Below are 18,932 nucleotides of genomic sequence, written 5' to 3' on the forward strand. Positions count from 1 at the left end.
ATAATGTTTTCTCTTGATGCTGTGCTTGCAGCTCTCAGCCTGGAACGTGTCCGGTGGTGCACTGTCTCCGAGCAAGAACTTTCCAAATGTAATGACATGAGTAAGGCCTTTGGTGGGGCTGGCATCCTTCCTGCTCTGGAGTGTACACAGGGAGGGTCAGCTGCTAACTGTACCCGGATGATCAAGGTGAGTTGTGAGTGACAGCAGTGTCACTGATTTCATTTCCCATGTACCTAATAACAATCCAGTGGTGATGCACACAGCTGTGTGATGAGTATCTGATCCAGGCAGCTGACCACATGCTTCCTGGCATTTGTGTCTTTGAAAAAATCAAAGCATGTATTTTTTTAAAAAAGATATAAAGGTATACATGTGAAATTGAATGTCAGAATGGCCCTGTGTCCTCTGTTTGGCTAGTCATGTGTGGCTTGTCATTAGGAACACAGCAGAGGTCTTAAATATTCCCTCCCAAATGCTAATCTTTAATTTGGGAATTGCTGGATTTATTTAGCAGATATTTAAGAGGGATGGAGCTGTAAGATGCAGACAGTAGTTAAAGCTGTGCTGCTGAGCCTGTAAGTAGATTGTATTTTGATAAACTCTGGATCAAACTCCCATTTCAGAGTCCCACCATGGCAACTGCTGTATGCACAGATGAAATGAGCGTAAAGCCAAATCTCCCAGTACCAGGGTAGAAGAGAGAGACAAAGCAGCACGTAGGCTGAGCAAAGGGCACGCACACCCGGCTGGATTAATTCAGCTGATCAGAGCAGGCTCAGCTTCTGAAAGGAGCACAGCTCTGGGGAAGGTTTTAAAGACTGTAAATATGGGGCCTTGCAAAGTGGTTTATGGAAAAGAATTCCCTTGTTAGGAGGGGCTTGGATGCAGCAAGCGGATCTTGGAGGAAATGTGGAAGGAGGTAACCATGGTCATCTTCACTGACGGAGTGTGGGGGAAGGGGAGGATGGCTGGATACATTAACAAATAATACTCTTGGTGTATCCTGTGCTGACATGCCCAAAACTTGCAGTTTTGTGGAGGAAACACAGCCTGTAAAGGACCAGGGTTTCAGAACCAGGAGATGAGGCCAGGCAGAGTGCTTTGAAGGGAGAGGAGGCATGTGGTTGTGTGGCCAGAAAAAAGGAGCAAATTTCAGAAATGAGGATCTTGTAATTTTTGATCAATAGAAGCAGAGGGCTTGTCTTGACTACTAAAACTACTATATTACCTGTTGATAAATAGCATTCTTCAGCAATGGAATCAAGACTGTATGGAAGAGTGTTAGGAGTAGATGTTGATACGTACGTGGATCTTTCCTCAAACAACTTGGCTGGTTGCTGCATTCCACAGAGGGAGATCTGTTAGACTCTGCAAAACAGGTTATTAAAAGGACTGATGAGTGTCTACTTCTGAAATACAGTGCACACAGAATTCCGTTTGTAAGCCACGGCAAGCAGCAGGCACACATCTGAAACCTTGGATTGCTATAGAAATAGATTGTCTGAATGCTGAAACCTGCAGGCAGATAGCTTTCTGATAAAATGCATCTTCACTATAAGGCTTTAGATGAGACTTTGTCCATGAGACCTCGTTTTTCTTGTGCTAATAATCTACTAAATGTTTAAGCTGGCCTTCTCTGTGTGAGGCTGTGTGGAAGCCCTGAGTCTGCATCTTCACTGAACTCTGTTCTTTGAGGCCAAAAAGGGAGGAGGACACAACAGCTGAAGAGGCACAGATCCACTGTTTTATCACACTACATGACTTGGACTTAGGCCTGTGAATCTGTTAGCACACAGATAAAGTAAAAAACCTTTTACTTTGAAGGTGTTTAAAAATTGAGAAATGTCTAAATATTAAACTAGGGAATCTGACAATGTTTAATGTGATCAGAGCTATTCTTCAGCAGGTCTTTAAACACTTTTCTAGGTAATTGTCGAATGTTGTGACACACAGAAATGAAGTTCCTCTGGAAATAATTAACAGAGTATTACCATCACACACATTTTTTTATCTAAAAATCTTATGTGGAATAATCCCGTGCCTTTGCTAATGTATCAGCAAATGCTTACTACAATAAAAATAAAATACCCACACTGTTGCTGTTATGCCACCAGATCAGTGACTGTATGCGTTTAAAGGAGAGGTCTGTAGCCTGTAAACTACTTCATGTTAAATACAATAGATGTTTTTTCTGTCTTGTTCTGTTACTTAAACACAAGCTATTGATAGGAGGGTCTTCTGCTAAACAGAGCTCAAAGACTCAGCTTGCCAATCAGAAAAGTGCTGCTGCACATGGAAACACAGTCCTCGTCTCATGTGCCAGCCCTTCCAATTTTATCTGCTGTGTTTCCTGTTCACCACTAATTGTAGAGGCTCATTTTGTTGTCCCTAACGGTAAGATCCTTCTAACTCCCACCACCTCTTCTTCATCTCACTGTCAGGTGTCCCTTCTAAGCAACAGGACATATTTGCTTCCTAAACTGTTGTCCTGTGCTCTGACTCTCACCAGAGGAATATCAAATTTGGTTATTCCAGAAAGCTCCTGTCCTTCAAGACACTAGTATCTCCCAACACCAGCTCCTCTCTAGGTTCCCTTGGAGCTTTGTTCAGCTCTCATTCATGAGAAGCAACTATCAAGACATCTGGTGTTTCAGCCAATTAATAACTGTAATATTTTTTTTTCTCCCTTGAGCCAATTAAGTAAAGTATTTCAAATTACAAGGCAACTTGAAATCTGATTGCGGTATCAACATCAATGTATTACCTGTGCTCTCAGATGATCCCTTTAAAATTTTTCAAGCTTTTTACGTAGCTCAGCCTGTGGGAAATGGCTTCAGTGTGCTAGGCAGCATAGTCCCAACCCTACCCTAACCAATACTCAACAAACTGCCAAAGGATGGGTAAATTAAATTACCCACTCCAGTGCCGAAGCAGAGGTTAAGCAAACTGATAGGATACTTGGAATCAGCTTAGAAATCCTAAATGTCAAGCTGCTGGTTATTTTCTCAGCAGTATATTGTCTGTGTGAGATGCCCTCTCCTGGGTTCAGACATGGTGAGAGCTGGGCTCAGCTGCCCAGAGGTGCATACAGCTGTTCTGTCGTCCTTGCTGCTGTGGGAAGTCAAGGCCTGTGCTATCCAGAGCAATCCTGCATCTGGAGCAGGATTCCAGCCAGCCTGGTGCGATAGTCAGCTGAAAAGATGCAGTATTGTTGGACACCTTCCCAGCAGCAGATGCCTCAGATTTGTATTCCCCCACTTCAGACAATCTTGTTCGATGCTCTCCTCTTTCTCTGAAAAGCACTGCCGTCTGCTCCCCCTCTCCCAAAATGTATGGCTGTTTGTCTGCTGAGGTACAAGCCACCATGCTTGAAGGTTGCTTTTGAGTATACTTCAGCATTCAGAGTTTGCAGCCCCTGAAGACATTAGTTCAAACTATATGTGTATGACCTCAGAAATATATTTATTTAAATCTTTAAGCTTTGGGGAACTAGCTGTAGAGATGAATGAACCTCCAAATTTATGGTCCTTAAGATTAATCACAGAGCTACAGGATTCATTTCTAAGATTCGTTGGACTATGAAGACTAGTGAGGCCATCATGGTCCAGAGCTTGTTTCTTGTGTTATTTTTGGAGGAAGTTGGTTTTGAAGTTCTAAAATCTCTCTTGATAATTCTTATTCAGAAATGTGAGCACCCTTAAAAGAACTTTTTGGAGAAAACTCACAAATGCAGATTAAGGGGGCCTTTTCTCTTAAATTCATGGGTGCTCTGCCTCTGGCTGTTGAGAAATACTGATAATTAAGTTTCAAAATGTATTCTGCCCTTGTGTCTGCACAGGATGATTTGGCAGATGCAGTGACACTGGATGGTCATTTGATTTACCAGGCTGGAAAGGAGCATGGTCTGAAACCTGTGGTTGGGGAAGTGTATGATCAAGGTATATTCTGAATAAATAATTTTTAGATTATTTAATAGGAGTTTTTTCTTATGTTTTTTTACTGTTTCCATTTTATTTTGGGGTCCTCCTCTTGAAGACTCTAAGCAGTAGCTAATGGTCAGGCTCCCTCTTGGATGTTTCTGCCCATAACAGAATGTGAGGGAGAAACTTTGGGAGCCCCAAGGGAAGGAACGCCTCTGGCAGCAGTCTGCAGGCAGGGCTGTCCCACCACTGCATGGTGAAATGGAGCTGGATTGGGTTTGCAGCTGGGTCTCAGTGTGATCTGACCAAGGCAACCTCAGAAGCACCTGTTGGGCTCAGTCCACAGGGGCTTGGATCACCTGCAGAAGCTCCCCCCCACTGTTACCCATATTGTGACCCTGGTGAAGGAACTGCACTGCAGTTGCTCAAAACCAAATGAGCCTCATGATCCAGAGGCTGGCTCTCTCCATTAGCCAGGGTATGAGCTCAAATTGGAGAAAAGTGAATGAAATTTAGTGGTTCCTAATTCAAATAAAGTCAGATTAAATAACCTTATGGTCAGTTCAGATCCTATGAATTATATCAAACTGTAAACCAGAAATTAAATCAGCTGTGATGCTTCAGTGACATCAGCTTGCTATGCCATTACAAAGTTAACATCAAATTAGTGGACAACAGGGGATCTTCTTTTTATTTTTTTTTTTACAATTATTTTGTAGCAATTCAATGCTTCTCTTTCTTCCCGCTCTGCAGAGATTGGAACTTCCTACTATGCTGTGGCTGTGGTGAGGAAGAACTCCAGTATCACCATCAACAGCTTGAAGGGTGTCACTTCGTGTCACACAGGCATCAACAGAACTGCAGGCTGGGATGTGCCGGTGGGTTATCTGATTGACAGCGGGCGCCTGGCAGCAATGGGATGTGACCTCCCAAAAGGTAAGAGTTACAGGGCAAAGGTTTGTTCTTCAACACCACCTTTCCTTATGGGCTTGGGACCCTGATCATGGACAGAAATGTATGGTTCTAGCTGCTGCATTCCTTGGCTTTGATGCTCTTTGTAAGATGGAATAGACCTAATGTAGCTCTGATGAAGACTGCAGGGATTTTTTTTTTTTCTTTTTAAACTTGGGAACCATCTTTTGAAAACAAAACGACTTATCCCTTCTAAATGTTTTCAGAGAGGTACTATGTGGATGTGTTAAAATGAGATTGTAGGATCTTGTTTATTCTTTGCTAAAAATTTCTCATTCTGATTTCACATTTAGCTGTAAGTGACTATTTCAGTGCAAGCTGTGTTCCTGGAGCAAATGGTGTAAATTATCCCAAATCCCTCTGTCAGCTCTGCAAAGGGGATTCAGGTGGGCAGAACAAATGTGAACGAAATTCCCAAGAGCAATACTATGACTACAGTGGGGCTTTCAGGTAAGAATCATGGACCTGTTGATATTTATGTTGCTATGCTCTGTCCTTAGCCATTGTGTCCAGGCCTCACTGACAGAACATTGAAGCCAGAGAACTTCCAGTTGATCTTGTTAGAAAATCTGCTATTGTGTTAGGACAACCATGTTTGAAACCTAGAGACTGAACAAAAGTAATTATAAACCCACTATTTCAAGTATTGATATCTGAGTATTAAAACCAAATGGATATGTAGCACTTATACTGGGCAGGGAAATCCCATTGCTCTTTGCTTTGTCCAGCGGCTGCTTACACAGGTCTGAGTGTTTCAGCAGGCTGTATCTTTCCCAGTAAAACCTGGTGACCCTTGGAGGCTGAGAGCTGAACTGCTGTCCTACTCAGCTATTTCAGTCATCCCACCTCAGTTGCCCTGAGTTGTGGACGTGGTCTGTCCTCCATTTTCTTTATTTTCCTTCTTCATGTCTGTGTGCTGTTTTGCAGCTCCCAGGCCCTGAGTAATAGCATTAACCAAGAAAGGGAAGAATTTGCTTGTGTGAAACACTTGATCCTCCCTGTGTATCCCCCAAAGAATTGTGTGACTGCCTTAGACAGAGAACTCTCCTGAACAGAGAAGGTCATGGTGTTTGTCCCAGGCAGCACTGAACATGTTGTCCATGTTCACAAAATGACAGTGATAGTTTACTTCATGCTCTAACAGCCACTAGTCTCTGCCTTGAGCAAAACTCTCAGCACAAGGAAATAGGTCAGTGTCGGTGGCTGATGGAACGTGGCGTGCAGCCCTCTGGCTGTCAGCCAGCAGTGTCCAGTGCACGGGAGCTGTGCTTTGTAACACGTCTTGGTGGCTGGATTTATGTTTATTAGGTGTTTGGCTGAAGGTGCTGGAGAAGTCGCTTTTGTGAAGCACAGCACAGTGCCTGAAAACACAGATGGTGAGTAACCCAGAATCTTGTTGAATAGTAGCTGCAAGGTCTGAAGTATGGTGTTCTGTAATGACACTACAGTGTCAAATGTTTGATTTATTTTGAATTGAGGAATCAGCAAAAAATGCTCTAATAGCGAAAACCCACAGATGTATGTACCAGGAGATACAGGAGTCCATGTGATCCTTTTTTTTTATTATTATTTTTAAATGCTTGATAGTTTCAGTAAACGTTAGAGGTGGAATGTTAAGCTGCTTCTGGAAAGAGCTTCAACAGCACTAAAGTGTTAGTTTTATACAGATCTGGGCTGTTACATTGCTCCTGCCTACCCCAGGATTTCAGCAGAGACTAGCAGAAAGTTAACAAGATATGGCCAGCCCTATCTGGCACTTTGTGAAATCTACATTGAGCATACCATTACTTTAATATCATGGGCTTGTGTGATCATCATTTACAAGAAGAAATAATAAATAAAGAAGTTGCATGTGACCCTAGACTTAGGGATGCTCTCGATATTGCTGCAGACCCTGCTACAATTCAGTGCAGTCTCACAAGTCTTAAACTGTTTATTGTCTTATCAAAGATACACAACTAAAGGGTCACACAGATGTGTGGGATATATTGTGCAGTCAGGGCTAGTTCAAAGATGCTCAGGAGATGTGTATTCTGCTCCACATGTGCGTGTGATGCTCAGAGCAGACATGGAGCCAGAGGCATCAGCCCCACCTTATGTGTGTTCCACAAGCATGTTCTGTCTGGTTTCAGGAAGAAGTCTTTCTTCATGGGCCCAGAAGCTTCGCTCCCAGGACTTCCAGCTCCTGTGCCGTAACGGCAATACAGCTGATGTGACAGAGTGGAGAACCTGCCACCTGGCCCGAGTCCCAGCTCGTGCCGTGGTTGTGCGGCCTGACACAGATGGGACAGCTGTCTTCCAGCTCCTGAACCAGGGACAAGTAGGACACCATTTTTTCATCAGTGCGTTGCATTTTAGAGGGGTTCTCTCACCCATCTAGCTGAATTGAAGACACATATCTTCAGCTCTGTGGGGTTCAAAGAGGTATGAGATGTCACACATCCCAGGTAGAGGGATGTGTGACAGGTTTGTTTTTTTTTTCTTTATTTAACATTACAGCAAAGATTTAATGGGGTAGGCACCAGATTTCAGATGTTTGACTCCGCAGCCTATGGTGCCCAGAATCTCCTGTTCAGAGACTCCACCACAGAGCTTGTTGCAATCACAGCTCAGGATTACCAGACATGGCTGGGTGATGAGTATCTTCATGCTATGCAAGCTCTGAGCTGTGACCCCAACAGTAAGTCATCTTTATATTCCTATTCATAACCACAAAGATAGCTGGTAACAGAGACCATCTTTATTCTGCTTTATTTTCTTTTGACTCTTGGAGGGTTATGGCAAGATGCCAGTCTAATCTTTGAGCGTGGAGAAAGGTCACTTTTTGACCTAGAAACAGTATCACATTGCAGAATACTTTCCTGTGCAAGTTGGCCCACTTTGTGTTATAAAATGCAGACATTTTCCACCCTTTCTGGTAAACTGCTACTGCTACCTGGTATTCCATTTCTTACTTGCTAACAAGGGGAAATAGTAATGTGTTGCTGTGTAAATCCTCAGCTAGTCTATAAAGAATGGATGAATGCATTTCTAGCAGAGAATTTCCTCCAGAAGTTGAAGAAACCCTCAGTTGCTCTTCTTTGAAGTGTTACGGTCTTTTATACTATTGGAAGAATGTAGAAATTACTTGCTGTGCATTCTGGCAAAGTCAGAAACACGGGTTGTAAGAATTCCTGCCTTAAGAAGCTTAATAATCGTGGCAACTGAGCCTCCCAGATGTGCTGTGGCAAAGCCCCCACCTCCCAGACTTGTCGCTTCTGGCGGTTGCTCAGTGACTGTCAGGTATGAGGAAACCTGTGTTCAGGGTGTTTTTTGCTACACTTAGCTAACAATTACAGCTGTGCTTAATGGTGAGCAGTTGTTAGGAGTTCTTGTTCCTTTGCTATGGATAGGTTTGCAGTGTGGACATACCACTAATCTGGAGAGTTCTGTGGTTTCTAATCAGGAATAAGTCTGAGCTGGAGAGATGGACAGAAAGACCAGGAGTAAATATTTTTATAACATGTATGGTACATATGTGACAGTAGGCAATGTGTATCTCTCTTTGTATGTTACAAAGAAGTGAACTGTGGTATTTGCTTTCCAATTTTGTGCAGCATTGCCAGAAAGCCTGAACTGGTGTGTTGTATCCACTGAGGAGATTTGGAAATGTGGTGAAATGGCAATTGCCTTTAAGAAACAGAGTTTGAAACCAGAAATTCAGTGTATTTCAGCCAAGACAAAGGAAGAGTGCATGGAGCTGATCCAGGTAGGCTGCTACAAGCCTTGTGCAATAAAGCAAATTAACACAAGCTGCTCTCTGCTGGGTAGGTAGGGTTAGAGAGATACACACTTAGGTGACCAGTAGGAATACTGGATTTCAAGCAGGTGATCTGTAGCTCACATGGTATGGATGGGCCTGAATGCTGATGATATTCAGTTGTGACATGGGCATTGTTGCCCATCTAGCTCAAACCTGTATGTGTGAAATCTCCTGCTGCCATGTTACTGATGATGCTTTTTGCAGGTCTTGGGGGTTTTCTTTAGCAGTGTATTGCTCTTTTGCTGCCAGGCTTGCCCTTTGAGAGGCAACAGGTGTGATACTAGAGCGGTTATCATTGTAGCAGGGAAGGTATGTGCTGGTTTTTTTCACAGAAATCCTAAATTTGATTTTATTTTTCAGAAAAAGGAAAGTGATGCTGTAGTTCTGGGCGGAGCTGATATTTACACAGCCGGGAAGACTTATGGACTTGTACCAGCTGCTGGAGAAAGTTACTCTGGTAAGAAGGTCAGGAAACACAAATATAGACCTTATTTTTCCAGGTTGTTTGAAAACAACTCTAAAAGTACAGACTCTGTTCCCTAGCTCTGCTGGGAAAGCTGTTTTCAAAGGAAGTGAGAATTACTATCCTCACATCATGGATAGAGGATGAAATAAGTATGGAATGGGTTCCTACAATGAGTTTGTGGCAACTTTTATCTGTCCTGCTGCAGGACCAGGTTGAGTCTTTGGCAGTTTTGAGTCTTGTACCTCTTTATTTATCTTTTCAATTCTGAAAAAGAAAAAAAAAAAAAAAAAAAAAAAAAGGAAAAATTTAGTATTCACAAAATCAAAATATTTTTAGCAGAAGCAAAACCACAGAAATTATACCGTGGATTCTACTTAGAAACAAGTTCTTCCTGTCAATGTGGCTGCTTCAAAGTCACCAATGAAAAGAGGGCTTGTGGACATTCCGTCACCAAGGCAGAATTTCAATATGCTGCAAAGCTCATGGAAATTTTAATACAGGTTTGAGGTTTTCACATTAAAAAAAAGTTTTGCCAAGTCACTAATGACTCAAATGTTGTTTTTCAGAGGGATGTATTTATAAGAGCTGGTGTTAACAAGAGCACTTTGTTTATCTCTAGATGATTCAGTTCAAGTGTGTATCAGTACCAGTGTACAGGCTGTAACTGAATGCAACATTGTGAAGTAGTAGAAGAGAAGAGTAATTACGTGTACCTTCATATTTTCTGACTAGCTGATTGTTGGTGCAATTGAAGTTGGCACCAGATAAGTGTAATGGATCTGTAGATGATCGTTAAGCAGTGGGAATGCTTAAGGGAAGCTGTAATGTGTTTTGGTTTTTTTCTGCAAGCTGATGACAACAGCAATGCATACTATGCTGTGGTGTTAGTGAAACGAAATCTGTCCAATGCATTCACCATCAGTGACCTGAAAGGCAAGAAGTCCTGCCACACAGGGCTGGGGAGAACTGCTGGATGGACTATCCCCATTGGTATGCTCATTAAGAGGGGCATTATTAAGACCAGAGACTGTAATATTCCTCAAGGTAAGACAACAGTACTACAAATAGAAAAATACAGTAACAGTCTAATAAACTTTCATTAGGGAAGTGATTTTGATATTTTATAGCTCTATATTAAGCTTATCTATTTGTGAAGGGCTGTTGTGTTTTGAATGTAACAACTTGAAATTTTAAGTTTGCCACTAGAGTGGGCTAACGGAGGTGTCATACTGAGAATGTTACCTCTAACATGAACATATTCCTTTCCTTTATCACAAAATCATTGGCTAATTTAGGTTGGAAGGGACCTTTGGAGGTCATCTAGTCCAATCAACTGCTCAAAGTAGTTAGATCAGACTGCTGAAGTCCATGTCCAGGCAGGTTTTGAGTAACACCTAGGATGGAGATTACACACAACCTCTCTCGACCTCTGTCCCGGTTTTTGATCATCCATGGTATAAAGAATTTTTTCTTGTATCTAATCAGAATTTTTGTTCTCATAACTTTGGTCTGTTGCTTCTCATTCTTTTGCTCTGCATCTCTGAGAAGGATCTGACTCTTATCTTCTTGAAAAACCCATCAATTGAAGGAAGACAGCAATACAGTGTTAGTTGTCTTATATCCAGGCTGACCAAACCCAGCTCTCAGCCTGGTATGTCATGTGCTTTAGCCCTCTGAGCATCCCACGTTCCTTCCACCATATGGCATAGATGTCAGAGGAGAATAATCACTTCCCCTGACTGTTCCACCAACACGACTCAGTGTGCCATTAGCCTTCATTGGCACAAAAGCACGCTGCTGACTCTTGGTCAGCTTGTCCACCAGCATCCCTAGGTCCTTTATTCACAGGGCTGTTTTTCTGCCTGCCAGCCCCCAGCTTTTCATAGTCTTACCCCATCCTAAAGAAAGGATTCTGCACTAACTTTTAGTGAACTTGGAGGCTCCTGCCAGGCTCTTTCTCCAGCCTGCCCAGATCCATCTCAATGGTAGCCCTGGCCTCCAGTGTATCAAACTGCAAAAGTTTATCCCAGTTTTCAGAAATTCATTTGAGTTGATTGCTTTTTGTATTTAATCAACTTCAGGCTTATCATACGTTCTTGCAAATCCTGCTTTCAGACCTGTCTGGCTCAGCTTGTGCTCGAGGATATTAGCCCAAGTCAGATATCAATACTAGGACAGCCACAGAAACTCACATTATCTATACAGATGTATCCCCTCTAGGTGGTACTTCCAGCTCTGGGATGTCATTGCAGTAAAGGTATCCCAGTCCTGAATTTTATTGCATTTATTTTCAAACTGTATTAGTAATGGAACAAAGGATCTATGACCACAGGACTCCAGATTTGAATTTTGTTTGCCTATTTCCTGTCTCCCAGGAAGCTCTTTGGTTTCATTACTTAATCAGCTAAATGGTGCTTTGAAAATATTTTAAAAGCTGTAGTTTGTGAATTCTAGGAAGAAAGCTGTAATTAATGTTTCTAGTGTTTTACTGAAAGCTGCATTGGTTCTAACTTCATTACAGTACAACTACCTTTCTTGTGAAGAGCTCATGCTTTTCACTCATTATATTGGTTTGTCTTTCTTTCCCCAGCTGTGAGTGAGTTTTTCTCTGCCAGCTGTGTGCCTTCAGCTAAGCAGGACAATTACCCATCCAAACTCTGTCAGCTCTGTATTGGAGATGATAGGGGAAACAATAAATGCAGTGCAAGTAGCCAAGAACGTTATTACAGCTACAGTGGAGCCTTCAGGTAATTAATAAGTATGGTTGTCATTTAGCCTGTCAGCTTGTCAAAGTGCAAGGAGGAAATATTTTCCGTTACAGTCAGCAAGAAGTGGTTATTGTTATTACAGTTAGATGGCATGTGCCTTGAATGAAGCAGCACACGTGTCCACAGATGTCTTCAGCAATCCAGGTACATCACAAGGCATTACATTAGACCATGTCCAAGCCTTTTGCCAGCTTCCTGGCCCGCAGTCAACCAGATGGCCAACAGCCACATCTATGTCTCTGTTCACAGAGCAATAGGCACCCACTCGGTGAGGACCAAGTGGATTGTCGTCTGTCTCCTGCCTCGCTTTAATCTGGTGTGACGGACAGTCTGCTGCTCTGAATGGTTGGGTCATCCATAAAGAGCTTTAGCAGGGAAGCAGTCACATAATAGCCAGAATCTAGCTGCAGTAAGTCCATGCTGAATGTGGCAGGCTAGTGAGGGGGCATCAGAAGAGCATCTTCTCGGTCCTTACTCAGTGGTGGCTGTATGTGAAGGGAGATTTCTGAACAGCAGAAACAACTATGGTCAATGTTCAAATATCAAACTCTCTTCAAAACAAGATTTGCTAAAGGTACAGGGGGAAAATAGCATCAAATGGAATAAATGCTTTGTGCAACAGTGGACATCTTACATGTGGGACCATACCCAGAGACTATGAAACTCTTGGATATGGAAGTAGCATTTCCTTTTCCTGACCTTCACCTTTGAAGGTAATGGTGCATGTAACAGACCTGGCAGTGAAAGCTCTTTTTCCTTCAGGGCAGGAGACTTCAATGGCAGCTGCCTGGTAAATATTGAAGTGCTGGACTTAAATAACTACTTTTTGCAAATCTATTTAGTTGTATCCAGCTGCTCTGCTGTGGTACATGCCTTACAGAGAAAGTCCAGCTCCCCTGCTGTACTTCACAGATGAACAGAGCTACTAGTCACCTAAGAAGGAACAAATGCTGTTACAGGCTGTATGAGCCTAGTTCATATTCCAAGATTGAGCATTTGATAATAGTGCACATACAGCCCAAACTTTATACAGAGATCAATACTTTTATTAATAGAGATGATGTTTAATTCATTGAGTGATGTGCATAATTTTAGGTATTTAAAAGGTCTTAATGACATGCATTTTGTATATGATTTAAAAAGGAGTGAAAGTGACTGTTAGCAGATGGGGAATACTGCATTGAGTATCACATAATATATCTTCTGTTTCTTTGCTCATCTAATATTGGACTTTCCTGTAATGTCTCACAATGTTTTTCATAAAAATTTTCTGCTGTATTCCACTCTTAAAATTCTTAATTCAGAATATTTTCATTACTTTGCAAAGATGTTAGTTTTCTCTTCTTTCAAGATGCTTCATTTCTCTGTTTTTGCTTATTACTTTAGAGTCCAGTGCATTTGTTTGCAGGAATGTATGTAAGAAAAAATTGAATTCTAAACCTATCGATTACTAGAAAAAAAATGTGGTTCACATAAAGATATTTTGAATTGAATTTTTATCTCCATTTCCTAAAGGTGCCTGGCAGAGAACTCTGGAGATGTGGCGTTTGTGAAGCACTCAACAGTGTTTGAGAACACAGATGGTACTTAGTTTTGCACCTCTCTATTTTAATTTACTTATTTTTCTAGAACCTTTTTGCTCTGAAGCATTCAATGAATGACAATGACCGGCTTCTTTTTTTCAGGTAAGAATACTGATAGTTGGGCCCAAAACTTGAAGTCCGGTGACTTCCAGTTACTGTGTCCAAATGGTGCCCGTGCTGAAGTCACCCAGTTTGCTGAGTGTCACCTTGCTCAAGTGCCAGCTCAGGCCATTATGGTTCACCCAGATACCAGCGTTTTTGCTCTATATGGACTACTGGACAAAGCCCAGGTATTAATAATCTTTTTACTTCATGAGGGAGTTCCTATTGTCTTTCATGTTGTACGAGAGGAATGTGGCATTTACCTTGCAAAATACTGAAAATTTTGCATTCTTTTCAGGTCTACTTCGGAAACAGCAGCAATGGAAATGGATTCAAAATGTTTGATTCTTCAGCTTTTCAAGGAAAAGATTTGATTTTTAAGGATTCTGCTGTTGCGATTGTGCCAGTAGAAGAGAGGAGGACATATGCAGAATGGCTGGGGAGTGAATATATTGAGTCCCTTGAAGGGATGCAAACACCACAGTGCTCTGGGGCAAGTAATAAGATAAGACAACACCTACTCATGATAACTGTCATTCCCCTTTTTATTTTATGTCAGATACAAGGCTTGGACTAGTATGGCCCAAATGGCAACTTCCAGGCCACCTCTGCCCTACCACCTTTTCTTCAGATAAGCTGTTGTGATAACCTGCTGTGTTAACCTCTGAATGCCTCTTCCTGCCTCTTTGCAGGGCAAGTGCTAACAGCACCTGCCCATCAGGGGACGGTGGTGGGACTGGAAGCTGCCCCTGTCCACGTGGATGGGGTGGAATTCGGGGCAGAAGCCAGCAATACGGTGTCAGCATGGTTTACAAGATCAGTCCAGAACTGGAGAGCATCTTTGCCATTGTTGCTGATGTTGAACCACCCTGAGCTGGAGGACTGCCAGGTACTGTTTGCTGCATACTGGGTTTCTGACCTGTGGAAGAATTTCTGCATTTTGGAACGCAGTATCAAAGATCTTGTCTAGTGAATCCTCTCTGGCCTCCTGGCTGGTTATGTTCGGACTCCTACATCCCTGCTTATCCCATCCTACCCTTGCTGGGGTAACATTTTCTCCTGAGCTCTGCTGCCAGTAGAGGTAAGTGCACAGAGGACAGATAGGCTGTGGACAGATGACCGGCAGTCCAGAATACAGTTTCTGCCATGGGTAAGGTCCTCCACCTTCCAGCAGAAGAAAGGGGGAATCTTCATAGTCACTGGATGAAAAAGAGACCAGAAAGACTTGGAGGGACTGCTTGTTGGCAGAGGAAAGAATGAAGCCAAATGTGTGGATCCACTGTGCTTGTTGACTTTCCACAACCAGTGCTCTCACTGCCTGAGATGTCATCTGCCCTGTGATAATTAATTTGATGCAGTCTCCACCAAGAAACTTGTGGGTGTTGTCCTTCCACATGGGGTTACCCCAGTGCATGTGCATGAAACTTGTATTTGCTATTAGTGAAACAAAGTAGTTCACTTCTGATTAACTGTTTCTGTATCTACTGGCTTGTAGCATTCCATTTTTATTTCTGTCCATAGCTGCAATAACAACAAATATTGCTGTGCTGCTGGCTGGCAGCATCCTCCTGACTATATCTACCACCTCATGATCTTGGGATAAAGAGATGTTCAACATAATAAAAAAAACCAAACTGGCAAAACCAGCTAATAATAATGTAAATAAATGAAAACTAACAAATGATTTTAGAGCTGTCTCTCCAGTAGTAAGTAGTGATGCAGTGCAGTAGCATCTAAAACCACAATTACATAAGACTGAAGTCGTTGGGTCTGAGCTCTGCTCCTCTCAGATGGGGACCCATGACACTTCTGGCCATTTAGTTGAAGCATTTTGGCCATGGTTTTCTGTTATGTCTTTGAATACACTGTTAGGTTTTATTTGTCATACATAGTTGTTTTATTAAATATATACTCCATGGGTTTGGTGTGTGCATTTCTGTTACATTTGGATCCTTTCGAACTTGCAGAGTGGCTTTTTAAATAGGAGATATAGCTATATCTCCAAGCTATCTTTGGCTTTGTGAGGCTGTTAGTGGTGGTGTTAACCTATTGTTATCAGGCATTGCTCCATTCCTTAGAAGGGCCCCTGAAGGAGCTCACATCCTCCTAGTTTTCTTGCAGTGCTGTTTGTAGGCAGGAATTGCATAAAAACTTCATTTTCCTCCTACAGCGAATTACCTTTGTGAATACAATGCTACAGAAAAGCAGTTTAAAAAAAAATAAATTTCAGATTTGCACAGAGGGGGCAGCACTGACATTTTCCCTGCAGTATTTCTGTTAAGAGCCCAGTATTCCTCTCTCCATGAGCAAACCTATGTATCTGTAGAGGATGAAGGCAGACTGAGCTGGTCTGCCTACAAACGACACTGTGCCTTCAAGGCGCGAGGTGTTCATCGTCTTCACAAAACACGCAGTGTTCTACATCTCGTCTTGGCAAACCGTCACCCGAAGGCGGTGACTGCCCCTTTGCTGATCTCTACGCCCCTCACGTTTTTTTGATCAACCATGAAATAATTACAACTTAACGGTGCGTTTAACGTCGCTGTTGAACGCGGCTCCGCGGGGCGGGGGGTGTTGCGCGTGCGCGCCGGCCTCCCGCTGCGGCGCCCCGGCCGGCGGGAGAGTGCCCCCTGGCGGGGCGGCGGCGGGAGCTGCTGCCGCGGCGGGGCCGCTGCCGGCATGCGGGCCCCGGGGCTGTGGGCGCTGCTGGCCGCGCTGCGGGCGGGCTGGTGCCTGCTGCCGCAGGCCGGCTACCTGCACCCCGACGAGTTCTTCCAGTCGCCCGAGGTGATGGCAGGTAAGGCGGGGGGCGCTGCCGCGAGGGGAGGGACTGGGGCGGGGCAGCCCCGCGGTGCCCACATGCGCTCAGCGGCGGGAATGCTCCCTGCGGGGCGGGAGAGGGACGGGCCCGGCCGCTCCGGTCCCCCGGAGTGGAGAGACCCCGAGGGGGGCACTTCCCCTGCAGCCCTGCAGCGCAGGTTCCGCGGGAATATAAGCGCTGCACACAACATATAGGCACGTATTGATCATAGACCGTCGCTCTGAGGTGCAGCCTCCCTCCCGTGCTGCACATTGCACGCAGGGATTTGCGTAGAAACTTGAACTGAGCAACTCGCTGTATGTTCCCTGTTACAAAGCGATTCTTGCGAGCAGGGGGAGTGTGGAGCTGCAGCTGTGGACTGTGTCTCTGCTGTCCCCGGCAAGTGGTACCTGGAACCCTGTCACCCTAACAGACTTTTTTTTTTTCTTGAAGCTTTGTAAAGATTAATGGCATACGCCTAAAACGTCAACTTTGACAGTAGTCTCAGGAGTTCAGGGACTGCTCTGCATCATTATACCTCTCATGTTATACCCGTAATGCTGAATTACTGAATAAAATATATTATGTATGTATGGTTTTTGTTTTTTCTTCTTTTATAGGAGACATTTTAAACCTACAGGTCTATTATCCTTGGGAGTTCCTTTCCAGCTCTCCTTGCAGGACAGTTGTTTTCCCATTAATGACATCTGGAGTTACCTACTGGGTGATCAAGTCTTTGCAGCAGCTGGACATATGTTCAAGTTGCATCAACAGCTACACACTTCTTGTATCACCTCGCCTTCTCTTTACAATCTTTTCTTTCATACTCGACTATAGTGTTTATCGATTAGCTCCTTTCTGGGATGCGGATCCGTGGAAAGCGCTGGTACTTCTTGCTGGGTCGTATGTCACTCTGGTGTTTTATACAAGAACGTTTACCAATGCACTTGAAGGACTTCTCTTTGCTCTTCTGATGGTACTGGTTTCCTCAGCAAGGTCTGATGGCAGCTCAGCAGAGCCAACAAGCAGCCCTCTCATAGGCATTATAACAACTGCTGGGTTTTTCAACAGGCCAACCTTTTTGGCATTTGCTCTAATACCCCTGCTTTACTGGGCAGGTTTAGTTGTTGGCTCTCAAAAGAGCATTAAAACTGTTATAAACCAGTTTTTGAAGCTTGTCCTATGTGCATGTTTTACTGCCATTGTTTTTGTAACAGCTGACACCTTCTATTTTACCTCCGTGGGCTTAGACGATCTCTACAGCATTAAAAAGAGCAGCCTATTTGATGCAGTAGCTCAATTAAATGAGAAACTGGTAGTAACCCCTTTAAATTTTCTCAGCTATAATCTTAATCCGCATAATCTTGCATTGCATGGAAGTCACCCACGAGTTACACATTTTACAGTCAATGGAATAATGCTCTTTGGGATCTTACATGTTCTGGCTATCCGTGCTGGTTTTAAAATGTTAAAGAAATACTTCCATCAATTAATAAGGGTCAAGTCACATTACCGTGGGTCATCTGGGCTATTGGTGCATTCTGAAGGCAATCCAATGTTACTGTTGTTCTATTTCGTTCCTTTGGCATTTCTCTCCCTATTTAGTCACCAAGAACCTCGTTTTCTCATTCCTCTCATCTTGCCATTAGTCCTGTTCAGCACAGCACAGAACAGCACTATGAAGTGGAAACACATCATTATTATTTTCAATGTTCTTGGGGCTTTGCTGTTTGGGTGCTTACACCAGGGAGGACTGATACCATCTTTGTTTCACTTGGAGCAACTCGTACATTCTCCGGAGTCCTCAAGCCATCCAAGACACTATACTCTACTCTTTGCTCACACCTATATGCCTCCTAGGTCTCTGCTTAATATCCAGAAGAGAGACACGCATGTAGAAGTCATTGATATGGCAGGGTCTGAAGAAGAAATCCTCTGCCAAACAGTAGGGCAGCGAGCAAGCAATTTTACCTGCAATGACTGTCATATATTTGTTATAATCCCTGGTACAATCAAAACCACAATTACAAAATGCGGTGTCTCATTCAAGAATGAGACTTTGATATTTCCACACTTATCAATGGAAGACCCCCCACAAATACCCTTCCTATTCAGTGCAAATTGGAGAAGTCAGTTGGGATTATACATCCTTCAGGTAGATAAAGATCAGTAGAGCCTTTAGATTTTAGGAGAAAAATGTTTTAGTTTTTCACTTCACTTGGGCACTGCTCAAAGGTGCCACGAGACCTTCCTCTTCACAGACCCACTTTCAGCACAAGCAGTGGTACTGGAAGCTCTCCTCGGTCTCTTTATTACCTCTCTTCATGCTCTTACACTCACCAGTAAAGCCAGTTCTGGGTAGAACCTGCTTAAAATTAGTGTTATTCAGCCCCTGTGGTTATTCATACGAACTTGTGTAATTTTCCTGATAAGAGAGGATGAAATCAGAGCCTACCAAAAACTGTGATTCAAGTTTAGCTTTTTCCATGTGAGATTTATTTTTGAAAGTTCTTATAACA

The 18,932-nt window shown here is 43.2% G+C and overlaps 2 protein-coding genes across 2 annotated transcripts; both read left to right on the top strand.

The window, feature by feature from the left end:
- Window positions 1-3: 3 nt before the first annotated feature.
- On the top strand, window positions 4-15,533 carry MELTF (melanotransferrin; the record flags this gene model as incomplete). The annotated part of the gene is made up of 14 exons (XM_082055297.1): window positions 4-186; window positions 3,839-3,938; window positions 4,674-4,856; window positions 5,186-5,342; window positions 6,201-6,268; window positions 7,025-7,212; window positions 7,392-7,572; window positions 8,489-8,640; window positions 9,055-9,151; window positions 10,010-10,204; window positions 11,751-11,907; window positions 13,444-13,511; window positions 13,614-13,801; window positions 13,912-15,533. The coding sequence occupies 14 exons, from the start codon at window positions 4-6 to the stop codon at window positions 14,188-14,190; spliced, it is 2,196 nt and encodes a 731-aa protein (XP_081911423.1). The 3' UTR covers window positions 14,191-15,533.
- Window positions 15,534-16,292: 759 nt separating this feature from the next.
- Window positions 16,293-18,586, top strand: PIGZ (phosphatidylinositol glycan anchor biosynthesis class Z; the record flags this gene model as incomplete). Its single annotated transcript, XM_082055893.1, has 2 exons — window positions 16,293-16,410; window positions 17,034-18,586. 2 exons carry the CDS (start codon window positions 16,293-16,295, stop codon window positions 18,584-18,586), a joined length of 1,671 nt encoding a protein of 556 aa, XP_081912019.1.
- Window positions 18,587-18,932: the final 346 nt, after the last annotated feature.

This window comes from Streptopelia decaocto, assembly GCF_964273445.1.
Source record: "Streptopelia decaocto genome assembly, chromosome: 6".
NCBI classification, from domain to species: Eukaryota; Metazoa; Chordata; class Aves; order Columbiformes; family Columbidae; genus Streptopelia; species Streptopelia decaocto.